This window comes from Watersipora subatra, chromosome 8, assembly GCF_963576615.1.
Source record: "Watersipora subatra chromosome 8, tzWatSuba1.1, whole genome shotgun sequence".
In the NCBI taxonomy this organism is placed as follows: Eukaryota; Metazoa; Bryozoa; class Gymnolaemata; order Cheilostomatida; family Watersiporidae; genus Watersipora; species Watersipora subatra.
In genome coordinates, this window is record NC_088715.1 from 49,151,070 (window position 1) to 49,165,982 (window position 14,913).

The 14,913-nt window shown below is 36.8% G+C and overlaps 1 protein-coding gene across 1 annotated transcript; it reads left to right on the forward strand.

Moving 5' to 3' along the window:
- The first annotated feature begins 508 nt into the window (after positions 1-508).
- LOC137402198 (LAMP family protein lmp-1-like) lies at positions 509-14,147 on the forward strand. Its single transcript, XM_068088689.1, has 6 exons — positions 509-606; positions 838-1,017; positions 1,340-1,443; positions 4,274-4,472; positions 6,677-6,853; positions 13,576-14,147. Exons 1-6 carry the CDS (start codon positions 573-575, stop codon positions 13,728-13,730), a joined length of 849 nt encoding a protein of 282 aa, XP_067944790.1. The 5' UTR covers positions 509-572; the 3' UTR covers positions 13,731-14,147.
- Positions 14,148-14,913: the final 766 nt, after the last annotated feature.

Below are 14,913 nucleotides of genomic sequence, written 5' to 3' on the forward strand. Positions count from 1 at the left end.
TTTATGGTAAAATTAACAAGTAAGCGTGACATGTATTTTACGTTATCGGCAGAAACCTCTATTACTACCTCTACTATACTGCGCGTAAAGCATTATGGCCCAAATAGACATTGAAAGTGGTACATGAAACGAACAGTCTGTGGCCATCATGTGATCTTTTATCCGTCATTCTTGATCGTTGTCCCCAACGTTTAGTAGTGTAATTGCCCAGCTTATTTTCATATCTACTTGTAACAATTATCTTTAGATAGACTGATTGATTTGCTGGTCAAAAAACTTTTCATTGCTTGTCACAAGTATGCGAAACTGAGTGATGGCATTAAAGACTGCGGGTTTATATTGAAAATAAGCTATTATCATAGGGTGTTTTTGTAAATAGGAGTTGTTTTCAGCGTATGTTTTATACTTCCTACCATATGCTCAACGTTTTGCAGAACTAATGACTATTAGCATATGTTATCGCTGGTTTTATTAAAATGTATTCCAAGTCATGGTTAAGATTTAGTTTGAATAAGAGTTTTAATACGTTCAGCAACTTCATTTTATTGCAGGATAAAGACCCTTAGGACACAATGAAGTTTTACTTGTTCGCTGCAGCACTGAATGGTAAGTATAATTATAACAGTTGGTTTCCAGTTTCAAGCGTTCATCAATATAATATGGTTTTAAGCTTTTGTTTTACACACTGTTTTTACACTGCTTTTTACACTGCTTTAGGTATTACAATAAACTATTTGACAAGAAGTTTATTAGAAGTTGACTGAATTTTACGTTTGTTCTTTACTTTTTACGGGCTTAAATCAGTGCTCGTTCTCATTTATCTCTGGATGTTTGAAGGTTTGTTAGTGTTATCTTTGGCTGGACATGTTGATACGATGCATCTCCTCTTGCCTGATTCCCTTCGTGATGATAATAACATGACTACTATGGAACCAAATATTACAACACCCGTTACTAATGAAACTACCACTCTTCCAACAACTACCCAAGTTATTTCTTCTACAACTTCTGAACCCAGTAAGCTGGAACAGAATTGTCGTGCTATCATATTCGATTGTAGTGCGATAATCCTTTGTTTCCAAGTTACTGAAATTTAAATGGGTTGTGTTTTATTTAGCTGTGATCTCTATTGCTATAGCTGTTAAGTATGGATAATTTGTCATTTCGTGGTTATAATTGCTGATATAAGGATATGCTGTCTGCTTAGTAATCTTTGTTTTAGTGTTGCTTCAGTTATTTCTGGTGGATTTTTATGGTTATTTCCTTTAATTGTTAAGTTTGAAGTTGCTCTTGGTCGGGTTATTTTCCAAAACATAGTAATTGTCGCTATCTTCTGTAGCTGTCACTCTTATCTACGTCCTGACGGATGATGCGACTAACATTACTTGTCTAATGCTTCAGGGAAACATAACTGTTACTTTCAACTATGTGAATGCGTCGAAGGTAAGTGCTATCAGCTACTATCTTAGTTTACTTTACCGCTTGTGTCAATCCTTCAGGAGTATCAATAACCATAAAAATAACTTATGCATTCTAGTATTTTACTAAAATGTGATAGTGTTGAAGTCTCATTGTGGGCAAAATTTCATGGTTCCAAGAAAGACAAGTCTGGGTGGTTATGCTTTTATGAATGTTTTTGCAAGTCTGGGAACCAGCTTCCTTCAAATTGCAGCGACTGTTTCAAAATCTACAATTCATCGCGGTTGGACATTTATTTGGTTAAACATAATGTTACATTCAATAATACCTTGGGTTTCTCTGCGGACACTCTCATACATATTGAAGTATTAGCCAAATGTCCGGTGTTGCAAAGGTAGTAACAGCGGATTTCTCATTCTGAAAACATTATCGCTATAGTTGGCCAGACAGAATCATAGACGGAAAAACATTGAGAAATCCATATATATACAGTGAAACATGGATAACTCGCCCTCGGATATAGCGAACACATGGTTAACTCGAATGGATTTGCTTGGTCCGTTCCCACGCAATGATAAATGGCTCTATATAACTCGAACTCAACACTGTTAATTCGAACTGTTTTTTGCCCAACGGCTACCGAAACGGTTGTTATCGCTTTAGAAAATCACTTTATTCCAAGCCATAGAGGTAAACCTCAACTTTTCGTAATTCATAAGTGTCGTTATTACCACCATCGGCAAAATATTTTTGTCAACTACTTTTCTAAAGGTTTGATGAAATTTGATTTATACCAAACATCCGCGTAGTGATCGCCCTTCGGAAGCGAGGTAAAGTGAGGTAATCTTTGCATAAACTTCAAGAAAAATCGGCAAAATTGATCGTGGGTAAAAAGCTCAAAAGAAAAAGATGTCTTTTCTTTTGAGCATTTCAACAACGATCAAGTTTTGCCAATGTCAATCTAAAAAACTTCCTGGCAATAACATCACCTCAAACAACGAACCAATCTCAAGTGATAGAAAAATCTCTATACTTTTTGATAAAAACATTTTAAACTTTACGTTAGAAGCTTTTAATTTGAAACAAGCCATTTGTGCTTTTGCTTTATATTATAGTTTGTATATGTACTGATGTCTTTTCTTTTGAGCATTTCAACAACGATCAAGTTTTGCCAATGTCAATCTAAAAAACGTCCTGGCAATAACATCACCTCAAACAACGAACCAATCTCAAGTGACAGAAAAATCTCTATACTTTTTGATAAAAACGTTTTAAACTTTACATTTGAAGCATTTAATTTGAAACAAGCCATTTGTGCTTTTGATTTATATTATAGTTTGTATATGTACTGATGTCTTTTCTTTTGAGCATTTCAACAAAGATCAAGTTTTGCCAATGTCAATCTAAAAAACGTCCTGGCGATAACATCACCTCAAACAACGAACCAATCTCAAGTGATAGAAAAATCTCTATACTTTTTGATAAAAACGTTTTAAACTTTACATTTGAAGCATTTAATTTGAAACAAGCCATTTGTGCTTTTGATTTATATTATAGATTGTATATGTACATGTATCTACTAATAAATAAGCAAATACATGGACTTGTGACAGTGCTCTGATAACTTGAACGCTCTGATAATTCGAACACTTGCTCGGTCCCTTGAAGTTTGAGTTATCCGAGTTTCACTGTATATAGATTAAGCCGAAGACAGACAAGTTGACTTGTTTGTTGATCGGGATTCTAGCAATCATCTGGCATTACCTAAATGCGCAATTGGTCATTTCTAGTCTTTTGCGGTCAAGTTCAAAGCACTTATCTTAAAATGCTAATTTCAAGTCCTGAAATCTTCATTGTCCTGCCTCAATGTTCGAAACAAAACTCATGGTTGAGATGAGAAACAACCTTTATTATGATTATTAGTATTGTCCTAGTTATTGTACCAGATTGAACAGGCAGAGTCCTCACTTCGGTTGTATTCAGTTTTATTCAGCCGAAGTAGGTTTCCATTTTATGAGTAAGTCCTATTCATTTACTTTTATTTGCATCTTTTATTTTTAAAAAGTATAAAACAGGGCTCGCTGTGATAATGCTTTGTTTATTGTCCGCTTGTTACTCATTCAGTATAGATCAGCGCTTCATTATTCATTTCCGTTGTCGAACCCTCCATGACTGACACGGGCAATTTCATACCCTCTTTTGTTAATGAAACAAAAAGGTTCAGGGTATAAGGAGAAACGGACATAATCGGAATACATGAAAACAATGCTACTGGAAGGTCATTCTAAGAAAGAGTCTTAACGTTTTCACACAGCAGCAACTTATAAAAAAAAACATCTTAGTTAATGATTTTTTACTGTTTCCCGCCTCTTCTATGCTATTTTCTAATCAAAACATGGTTCCTGGGGGGAGAGAAATGCACAGATCATTTTTAGGATTGATGGTGTTACAATATTTATTTTGGGTAGATAGAAGTAATAAATATTGATTCCTGCCAAGCCCCAGGCTAACCCCCCCCCCCCTTCTCACGAACAATGGCCTCACACCCCTTCCCTAAGGGGAGGGCACCCCTGTTTGGGAAATCCTGTTATGGATTCATACAAAGTGATCAATCCGACTAATTTTGCTCTTTTGCAGTAGATATATTTTCGCTTAGCCACGTCTCCTGTCGTTTTATGCTTTTTTAAATAATAATTATTTCAACAAACCTTTAGAATGGTTTTTGATAAGATATTTTACTGTGCTTCATTCAATCCGCTCATAGCAATATTGTGTTTAAATCTAGACTATCTTTTAGCTGCCCGTAACTGTCTCATCATGGTTTGGGTTTTTGAATCCTTTCAGCTCTTTTCAGGAAAACCATTCAATGAATGTAACCGTTCCTCGTGATGCGATAGTCGCTGGCTCATGTGGTAGCAACACCGATATGCTGATTCTCACCTGGAGGAATGCATTCGCGGTGAACAACAGTCTTTCCCTCAACTTTACTAAAGATGGTGGTCACTACAGCCTGACTTATGTATATTTCTCGGTTTCTGTTTTGAGCTTTAGCGGTGAGTGCATCAAGTTTTAGTCACAGCATGTTCAACATGTTTTTAACCTCAATCAAGTTTTACTGATTTCAATCTTGGAACACCCTGCCAGTCAGACCACCTCAAACATTGAAATAAATCGCAAATGATAGAAAAATACTGATACTTTCTGTTAAAATTGACTAAAATTTTGTGTAAGTTCATCTTTAAGACAACCAAAAAGTTAAATTTAAATGCTGACAATTTTTTATCGTGGAGGAGACCTCAGAATAGATTTTTGTAAGGACTTGCTACTATACAAAGTATGCAAAGGTTCAGGCGTGCTTGACTAACTCAGAGGCACTTTTACACTTTGTCATCATTCAAAATTGGTTACTTTATTAATTTAGTGCACAAACTTTGGGGGATTCCGGAAATTTTAGAGTCAGTGTTTGGCTGTAGTTGAGCTGGAAGAGATTGTTATTAAAGGCAGTCTTGACACTTACCAAGTTTTTCGACCGAAGTTGAATCTATGTTCTGTAAATGGTTTCAGGGTGTTCACATTTTAATATTTGTGAATATATTTGTGTATTCGCTGGGGCAGTCAGCCTATGATTATGGTTGTAACAGATAAATTCACTTGGTTGATGACCTGTTATCTGACCTTGTGATGTACATAACAGAGCAGTGGCCTGGCTAAACTATCAATTGCAAACAGCTGATGTGATTTTAGATAAATACATTCTTCAATGGCTGTGTGAAATTTATCAGCGTTACATTAGTGAATGTTACAATCTGGAAAAGCCATAAACAAAGTTTGTTTTTATTTTTTACACACCTCAACCAAATTCTATGATAACCCAACACTTTTATAAAGACGCAGCAATTTTAGTTGTTCGACTGATCATGAATCATAGAATGGAGTTGTGGTTGTGTTAACGATAATCATTGCTGTCTCGATATAACTAGAGTCGTGCATAGCTACTGGAAAAGATAACGGAAAAGAAAATCACTTGACATGCGGTACTAGCAGTTGCCTGAAGTGTACCAGACTACCAGTTGTAGCACTGGTACCCACGGACAACGTTAACGCGAACTTAGGATTTGCTCGAAAATTTGTTCTTGATATTTAACTTTCGTGTGGTGTTCACTATGTTTCCATGACAAGATGGAAGTGACAAAAATTCGCAATTCAAGGGAGTTTTTGTTACTCACAAATTTTTACTCAATTTTTCATTTTTGCAAAAGATCAAAACGTCACTTAGGAATGATTGGCAAGAATATGCTGTACAAGCTGTTCCATTTTAAACTTTTTTCACATTTCAGCCGTTCCTATTTCGATTTGATTAGTTCTAAATGCACCACAAAGATCTCTGGCATAGAATTCCTTCTCTTTTTTGCCAAAGCGCTCCCGCTGATCCGCAGCGTGCAAATGTTCATTAAAACACTTCAATTCAACCTGCCACACAACTTCAAGTCCCTATCATCGGCGCAATGGAAACATGGTGACTCTCACTTTGCTCTTGTGACATCACATACAGACCAATTGCATGTTTTAGATGTATAATAAAGTAGGCTAAGCTTACTCAAGAGAGATTGTTGGGTAGACTTTCAACTATGCTAATGGGTACACTAGGTACCAATGGGTATGCCCAGTATTGTGAGGTGTCCTCTTTTCTCACCCCTCAACCCATACTCCAAAAAAACAGCTTCCACGATTGCTTTTTGTCATTTGGCCAACCTTTCATCGTTATATATCACTGATATCTTTGATAGTCAATGGTTCTGATGTTACCTAAATTACTATGCTGAATCATAACTAATACTGCAGCTATTCTTACAGACTGTAACACTGCAAAAGAAGTATTAGATTGATGAAAATCTTTGCTTGGTAAAAGTATCTGGTGGTTTGCATCTGGCATTCTATATATGGGCTTCTAAGTTCTATGAGGTAGACGGAAAAACATCTCATACATCTTCAAGTAGGAAGTTGCAGCATTTATATTGTAGGCCAAAGTTAGGGTTGGGCCAAAAGTTAGGCCAGAGGCCAAATCAGGGCCGAAAGGTTAAAATCAGTTTCAATTTCCTTTCAGTCCTCCAACACGTTTTTATGATTCTATTACGTTTGACACTGCAAATAATTCCTGTCTTTCGGCTATCACACAGAGTTTCTTTTAAGTGATGTTACATCACTTTTTACAAAGTGTGTAGACATTGCTGACAGTTTTCTCTTGTTCATCTTTCAGTGATCAAAAACGGAACTGTGAGTCCTTCAAACTCTCTGGAGACTACAGTTGGTACTTCATACAAGTGCGCTAACAGCGTAACGGTCAAGTTTAATGATTCATCATTGACAATAAATGACCTGCTAGTGGATGCCTTCATGACGAGCAAGGAAGATAAGCCTAAATTTGAAAAGACAGGTTTGTTTATATGTTACGTCGTGTTGTACTGGCTGCTATTTCATAGCAACGTCGTTCTGCAAGCTACACTGCTTCCGTGATTTAGTTGCTGTTCATTTCAAACATGGATGCCAATTATTTCCATGGTGTTTTTACTTGGTATTTCTTTGAATAATACCTGCACTTGTTCTACAAAGGTCAAGAAAATTTTTAATAATTCGATTGCAGTCATACCTCTATATAGAACTGACCTAACATGCGAGATACTCGAGATTCGATCAGACTTTTTAGCAAGTTTTTTCCTTGATTACGACTAATTTTTTAGATCCGAGCCTACGAGCCAGTTTTCGATGGCCACTATGGCCAGGTATGCCAGCGGCCGCTTCCAAGAACAGCGTCGATTGGCCTTTTCTCCTCGAGCCAGTTTGAAAAAAGTTTTTAAAGGGTTAGCTAAAAGTTATAGTTAACTCAAGGCAGAAAACGCTATACTGTAAATGGAAAAGTAAGTTTATCAAAAGATTAAAACTCAGTTTCAACTACCCTAGGACACTTATGTATTCGCGGCATCTAACTTTCGCGTTTTCGCGGTGTAATCCTTTCGCGAAAAATTTAATGAGCGAAACTAAACTATCATAATGAACGAGCGAAAACCGAAGTTAAATAGCTTTGTTCATTGATATCCACAATAAAATCGTAATATTAGAAATGCAGGCAACTTTCGTCTGTGGTTAGGATAAATGGGAAATTTCTGGTAAACTCATAGCTAATACACCAACTGAGCAGCATGGCAAAGCAATATCAGTTTAGTCACCAAATTTTCAACTGGTGAGAATGAAAGTCTGGTAGGTGAAGTCGTAAAATTGAAGAATAATTATTGCAGTGATGAATTTTATTACCATCCAAAAACAATATCAACCCTCATCATGTCCAACCACATTATCTCTTTCACTGCCAATCATGTACAAATTCGTTACCAGCCTAGTGCCAGCCATTTTACCGAAATTGCCGATATTGCTTCATGATATGTACACAGTATTTTTCAAGTTCTACTTTAATTATCTGTATAATCACGAAAATATAAACTGGCTATTATGTCATCAACAACTAATTACCTGTTTTATGACTCACGCGGGGTAGTTAATGAACTCACAGAAAAATGTTCGTTTTTAGATTAGAAATTCTCAAACAAAAGTTTAAAATTGCTTCGTTGTTTTAGGCTGATTTTATAGAGAAATCTTCGGACAACACAGTCAATTTCATAAAACACTTAAAGACCGTGGGTTATGTGGTCAACAAATAATAAAATCAGGTTACCAGACAATTGCTGAGAAAGTCAGAAAATGCGTTTATGTCAGTGACCCCTAGAAAACGCATAAATGCGTTTATAGCAACGTAAGGGTTATACAGTTTTGGTTGGGAAGTTGGTTGTTACCTATATATTTTCTTCTTCTTGGGATTAGAGTGTGAAAGTCACGGCAGGAGGGACCTAGACGTCATTGATAGTCGAAGAAACAAATGGCAGCAAGTGATCAAATTGATTTGTCGATCTCACCCACACATTTCAACCTGTGGTTTACAAATACGAACTATTCCCAAATTGAATTTTTTTCTTATTAGTGAACTGGACCTGAGGAATGTAATGTTTTTTCCACTGCATTTATTTTCACACCACTATATTTTCGCACTCATCAGAGCCACGAAATTAAGTTGCAGCGAAATTTTACTCTGTGTGCTACTCACGAAACTAAATACTAGCGAAATATAAGTGTCCTAGGGTATGCGTTTAATAAGCTAAATTCATTAAAGTTAAATTGAAAGTTTCTGTGACGTAGGGTCGCAAAAGTTTTGTGCAACGAACGCGTTTCAGTCAAGTCCCTCTTGGACTGATATTATCCATAACGCTCGTCTCCAAGGTAAAAACCCCACACGGTCTTGTACATAGTTATGTTAAATTTTATTACAAACCGTAACAACTACATGTAAATAGATATTTGTTACTTTGCTAGCCTAAGTACTAAATTACAACAAATGAAAATACATTTCTTCATAGAAAATGTTTGCTGAGTACATAGGTTCTGGTTGCAATACCAATCGTTGGTTTAACTAGTTTCAATGCATACTTCATATTTTGCATACTTCATAAAAGGCTATAAAACAGTTGTTCTCAAAGAGTTCATTTATGCTTGAGTGTTGACAGAGAACATCGGTGGTCTAGTGGTCTAAAATATCTGACCAGCAAACAACTGTTTGGTGTTAGAGTTCAAACTCAATCGTGTCTCGAATATTTATTGTGAGTTGAACTCAAAACATCCAACTTTACATTGCTCTACCCAAGTGTACATGTCACCGAGGTTCCTTGCCACTGAACTCGGACATGTCCAACCAAGATCACAGAGCAATGCTTATTCAACAATGATCTTAAAACGCACACTCAGCCTCTGCTTGCAAACTCGGGAGACATAGTCTTTCTTTGAACTATTGTTCACACAGAATGGCTTGAGTAGTGGTACATGTATCCATAGTTTCATTGAGTATTCAATTCACTGATGATGTTTCAAACTGCATTATTTGCTCATTAGCTACTTTTGACTAGTTGGGCTTGATTAAGAGATCTACAGTGCTAGTACCAGCTGTTGGAGCTTCTTGGTATGCTCAGCTGTTCAGCCCAACATTTGGAAGCTGATGACTGTTCAGGATACCGAGGTCATATTGATGAAATTAGTGTCATGGTCATAGTGATTGAAATTAAAGGTTTCTAAATATTGTTGTAAGATGAGCATTGATAAGCGTTAGTAGGATTATATTTTGCTGCTACATTAGTTTTGCCTTTTAATCACCTAGTCAATTGAACTCTCTGCCAACTATATATATCGATTGCACCACGCTTGTGTATTAGTGGTCTGTTTGCTCTTGAATCACAGCGCCTCACATGTCTGTACTTGTATGACTCATTTGTCAAGCTTGTGTTGATTATAAAGTAATGACCTTATTTTGACTTTTAATAGTAGTTAGTGGATGTTTGCTTGCTAGTAAGCTACATAAGTTGAGCTGTCCTGCCATTAAACAAACAGAGTCGTTGTTTATCTAGCCTGGGCATGGCTCTCGTGGGGATTGGGAGAGAGAGCCTGGGACACATAGCAACACACGGGGAAGACAACTCTAAAATTCGATTTTTGAAGTCGCTAATATCACAATCATTATTTCCGAAGGAGTATCATGTGACGGTCTTATTTATGATCTACGCGAGTATTATGTATTATTTTGGGAATTGGCAGCAAACAAACGCTGGTTAGTAAGTATAAAATATTGGTTGCATAATAAATCAATAACGAGAGTTATATTATTTCATATTTACAATTCATTATGTTTTGATTTAATTATAATAAAAAATTGAATCAATTGAATAAAAAAATTCACAATAACAATACAAAGATAGCAAACGAATAGCAATAGAACAACAAAAATTAATCGCGCGCTGCTAGTAAAGAAAAGTTTATCTAATAAAAAGTAATTTCAGTTTTATTTTACTCGCGAGTATTATGATTACTCGCGACAGTTATTATAAACAACTCGGACCTACCACTGCAAAACAGTGCGATCTGAAAGCAAATACTCTTTCCGAAGCCAGTAGGAAGAACTATAAATTGGTCAAAACGTGCGATAATATGTTGTAAAGCTTAAAACTGTTCTGATCTCAGTGTGACTATGCCTAGCTTTGATAGTAACTTTTGAATCGCTTTATTTTTTATCAGTATAGGAAATGAAGCTGCTAACGTAAAAACGCAAGAGAATAGTAACCTATGGTTCTTATAGTTTTATTATCAAACGGGGTGTTACTTAAACACTCAGCCTATCAAAAATTTATGGCATTTTACTAGATCAAGTCACGTGACCGTGGCAATAGGTTTTTAAGCGCGCCACATCTAATACATCATGAGACCCGAATCTAACGACACGCTTCCATTAGTATCAGTCTGAGCGTCATATGTAACATACGTCGCTTGTTTTGCAGAAGTTATCTTACCTTTTTTTCGCTATGTGTCCCAGGCTCTCTCCCAATCCCCCACAAGAGCCATGCCTAGACTATTGTTTATCTAGCCGTACCACCTCTAATCTTTGCTAATCTTTACTGTAGTATGAGCTTTGTCTATGCATCTATGAGAATCTGTGATTACACTGTTAGTAAAACGATTGCATCGCATGGGATTTGAACTCACACATTCATCTTAGCAGCCAGGCATGGCACATCTACTCAACTCGACCAAGTTGTTGCATTGCCGAATAATCTTGCTACTTCTCAGGGCAATCTTTCACATCACACTAAACGCTAGGCTACTAGTTATAAGTTATAACAGAAAATGCATCATTAAACAATGGTATGTTGATCAAATGTTCACTATTAACTGCCATATCTCTTGTGTCAGTCAAAGGTGACTAGTTTATACTGCGAGAAGGTTTACTGAGGGTATCTAACTAACTCAAAATGCTGACCTCTGATGACTAGCCTGTTAACTTTGTCTCTTTGACACTTGATAAGAAGACCAATTTATCACAACAAGCTGGATGTAGATAAGTGATGAGACGGCTGGGTATGAATGGCTTATTCCCTTTAGTATTGTTCTAAACATTCACTAAGGTTTCACGCGGTGATAGCATAATGACACACCCCCATAGGGCCTATTAATAGAGCTACCAAGCTATCTTGTAAACAACCATGTAAACTGATCTTCTGTCATGTGTGTCGATGTTTGGAAATGTTTGGGTGCGATGCACCATCTATGTGCCATGGAAACGCTCTTAGTGACCAAGGGCGTCACACTTGCGCATGTGTATAGGTACATGTGTTGTTTTCCTGTTCCTTCAAATGCAGTCTTACACCATGACGTAAGACGTTGCACAGCCATCGCTTTTTTATAGCACTATGGAAACATGATCTGCTTGTCGGCCCATCGTAGCGCTTCGACACAGGCGCACAGGCTATACTATCGCTGTATGGAAACTTAGTTATTAATAAATACTTAAGTTGCACATGTTTGTGATTTGTCTCTATATCCGACAGGTTATTGTAAATCGTTTCTTATAGTCGTCCCTCAATCGCGTCAGCGAAACTTAAAGGTTGACTTGCAACAAAATTCATATTGCAGTTATTTGGTATCAAAAAATTCACCATGTCTTACGTTGTTGTGTGGTATGTGCAAAATATGTGGAGATGTGATTACAAGCTCTTAAGAGCTCAAAAACGAAAAGCCGCCGTAGATTGGAATCTGTTTATTTCTCTGGCGTTGTCATTACAGTTTGGGTATAGTCTTGTCACATGATGTTCTCATGTGAATTGAAAGGCCAATACAAAGCTCAATATAAAACTTACCGTAGCACTAGTTTATGACAAACACTTCGGGTTTTAACGACGACCCCGTATCAAATATAGATGCTCGCTACTTTACACTTTTGTTTCGGCTTAGTCTAATCAGCAAGTCGTAATCTGATCATGTGACCCAATACTTCGCAAATAATTTCTGCAGCACTTTTCGATTATCACCGGTGACCAACAGGCTCGTCATGATTATCAGACAATGATATGTACTCCTTCGAACTAAGGTTAAAAAATTATACGAATTTTTACAGTAAGTTATAAGGTATCACTGCTAAAACTGACAGCATTACAATGACGATAAAACAATAGACATGGTTTTATTGAATGCGTGAAGTATATTTGTGAAAATATTTCGACGAATAAGGTTGAATGAAAGTGTAAACGGAAACCATCTACCACAACTATGTCACATTTGAGCCGTTTTGGAAAGAGAATCCAAACTACGGGGGTTTCGTGTGGCTGCGATTAACTGTTCGTTTTTGAGCTTTTAAGAGCTTGTAATCACATTTCCACATATTTTGCACCTACAACACAGCAGAATAAGACATAGTGAATCGTTTGATATCAAATAACTGTAATATGAATTTTGTTACAAGTCAACTTTTAGGTTCGTCAAATTGTGAAGGTGTAAGCTAGCCTCCTCATTTCTGATCAGAGTGCAAGATAGATGCCATAAAGGTTTCCTCTAGACCAATGATTCTTAGCGTTGTTGGACGGTCACGGACCCCACCAGTGTCACATGTGCTTTTACCAAATCATATTTCATTAAAGAAACAAATCTTTTACATTGAAGACATAATGTTATATCAGGTATATGCTTTACTGGTGAGCAAATCACTGTTTCCGAAGAATAAAACCAATGCAATGCCCCAACTCACAACAAATCAAATACTTCTTTATAAAAACATGACCTTGCAAAACCATGGTGACTTTTTTTGTTGCCTTTGAAAGACCTCAACCATTTTGGAATCCCTTAGATTGAGAAATTACTTGATATGCTGAAACATATTTAATGGAGAAAGTCGCAAGTCAATATTGGCCTGCAGAGTTTACTATGAGCAAGTCGTAAGATGAACGACCTAGTAGTAGAACAGGACATCATTGTTCTTGCAAAAATCTAGCCACTTGCAAAGGACATCTTTCAGCCTCATGCAAATGTCCTATTAAGTATAATATATTTAAAACAATGGCATCATATCAAATCATCCTTTATATGGTTTTGCAAAGATAGCTCTTATTTTTGCAACAACCCTCTGAAACCCTTAGGGTTTGATCTGAACTGAGTTGCACTTCAGTGAACCCTTATTAAGAACCACTACCCTAGACATTGAAATGTTCCTTATTAATCTTTATTTATGTATGCTTTTAGGTTCTGACTGCAGCTATAATGGCAAGACAGATGCTATTGTGCCCATAGCTGTGGGCATTGCCCTCGCTGTCATGGTCATCATAGTGCTCATCGGTTACTTTATTGGCCGACGGAGAACGGCTGCAGCAGGATACCAGTCGATGACCAATGCATAAATGTACCACCCTCGCTTGCTTCAACATTTTCGTTCGCACAGTCGCATACTGTGATAAACATTTCACACTTTCCTTGTGTTTATTTTGTGAATTTTCTCTGATTCTTATCTAAGTTGTCCTCTAATTATGCATTTCCAGTAAACATCTGTTCTAAGTACTGCTTGTGAAAATTGTTCATTGCCTGCTCCTGTACATAGTATCGGCATACCAACCAGCTCCTAACTTCTACATCTTTTTTCGATTATGAGTTTTCACATGTGCTGTTGCCTGCATTATTTTGTCAATTTGCCTGCATGTATATGCAGTAAATACGGCAACTCTCTAGATGTGAGTTGTGTGTTGATCAAGATCCATTGAAGTAAATCTCAATAAAATATATTAACAATGTTTAAAATTAATAAATAGAATACTATTTTTGCTCCCTGCAACCTTTTCCATAGTTGTAGTGACTCAAAAAGACTCCTGTATTTTATCAAACACTGCAAGTTAGTAAGCCAAAAACACTTCTGATGGTTGTTCGAGAATATCAGATGAAGTAGTTTTAGTTGGCCGTTGTGAAGTAGCTGCTATGGCACTTCAAGGAGAATTGGTTCAATTTTGGTCATGTTTGAAGCATAGTAATAATGTTCAGCTTGCCTTGTAGTAACTTGCCATCTGCTTCATTGAGTGATTTAGTCCACAAGTGTAACATCGACAAATTTGCTTTTACAAGATCGAGCAAGGTGTAAACATTTGTTATTTGTTATCTAGCAACAAAGTTTCCATTAGTTATTTGGCATCGATGCTTGTCATGTCCTACTTGGCTGTGTTGTGAGTTCAAAATAGGTGGAAATGTGGTGTGTGAACAAGCTCTTAAAAGCTCAAAAACTAACAGTTAATCGCAGCCATCACGAAAGCGGCCATAGGTGGTACCCCTTCTCACCAGATTTTTTGCGAAGTTGTTCGCTCGGGTTTTTGCTGTTGACTTCGGAGACTTATAAATGACGCAAACATGTTGCCATCCGTAGCCCGCTATTCTAACATTTTTTACGGCGATCGATCTGGTAATTTGGAAACTTTAATGGCAACTCTGAGCGACGAAGTAAATACTGAGACTACGCTATTCTAACCCCGTATTCATCTCATGTCGTATCGGTACATATACTCCCGCAAAATTAATAAGCTGAAAAGAATTGAACTAGGT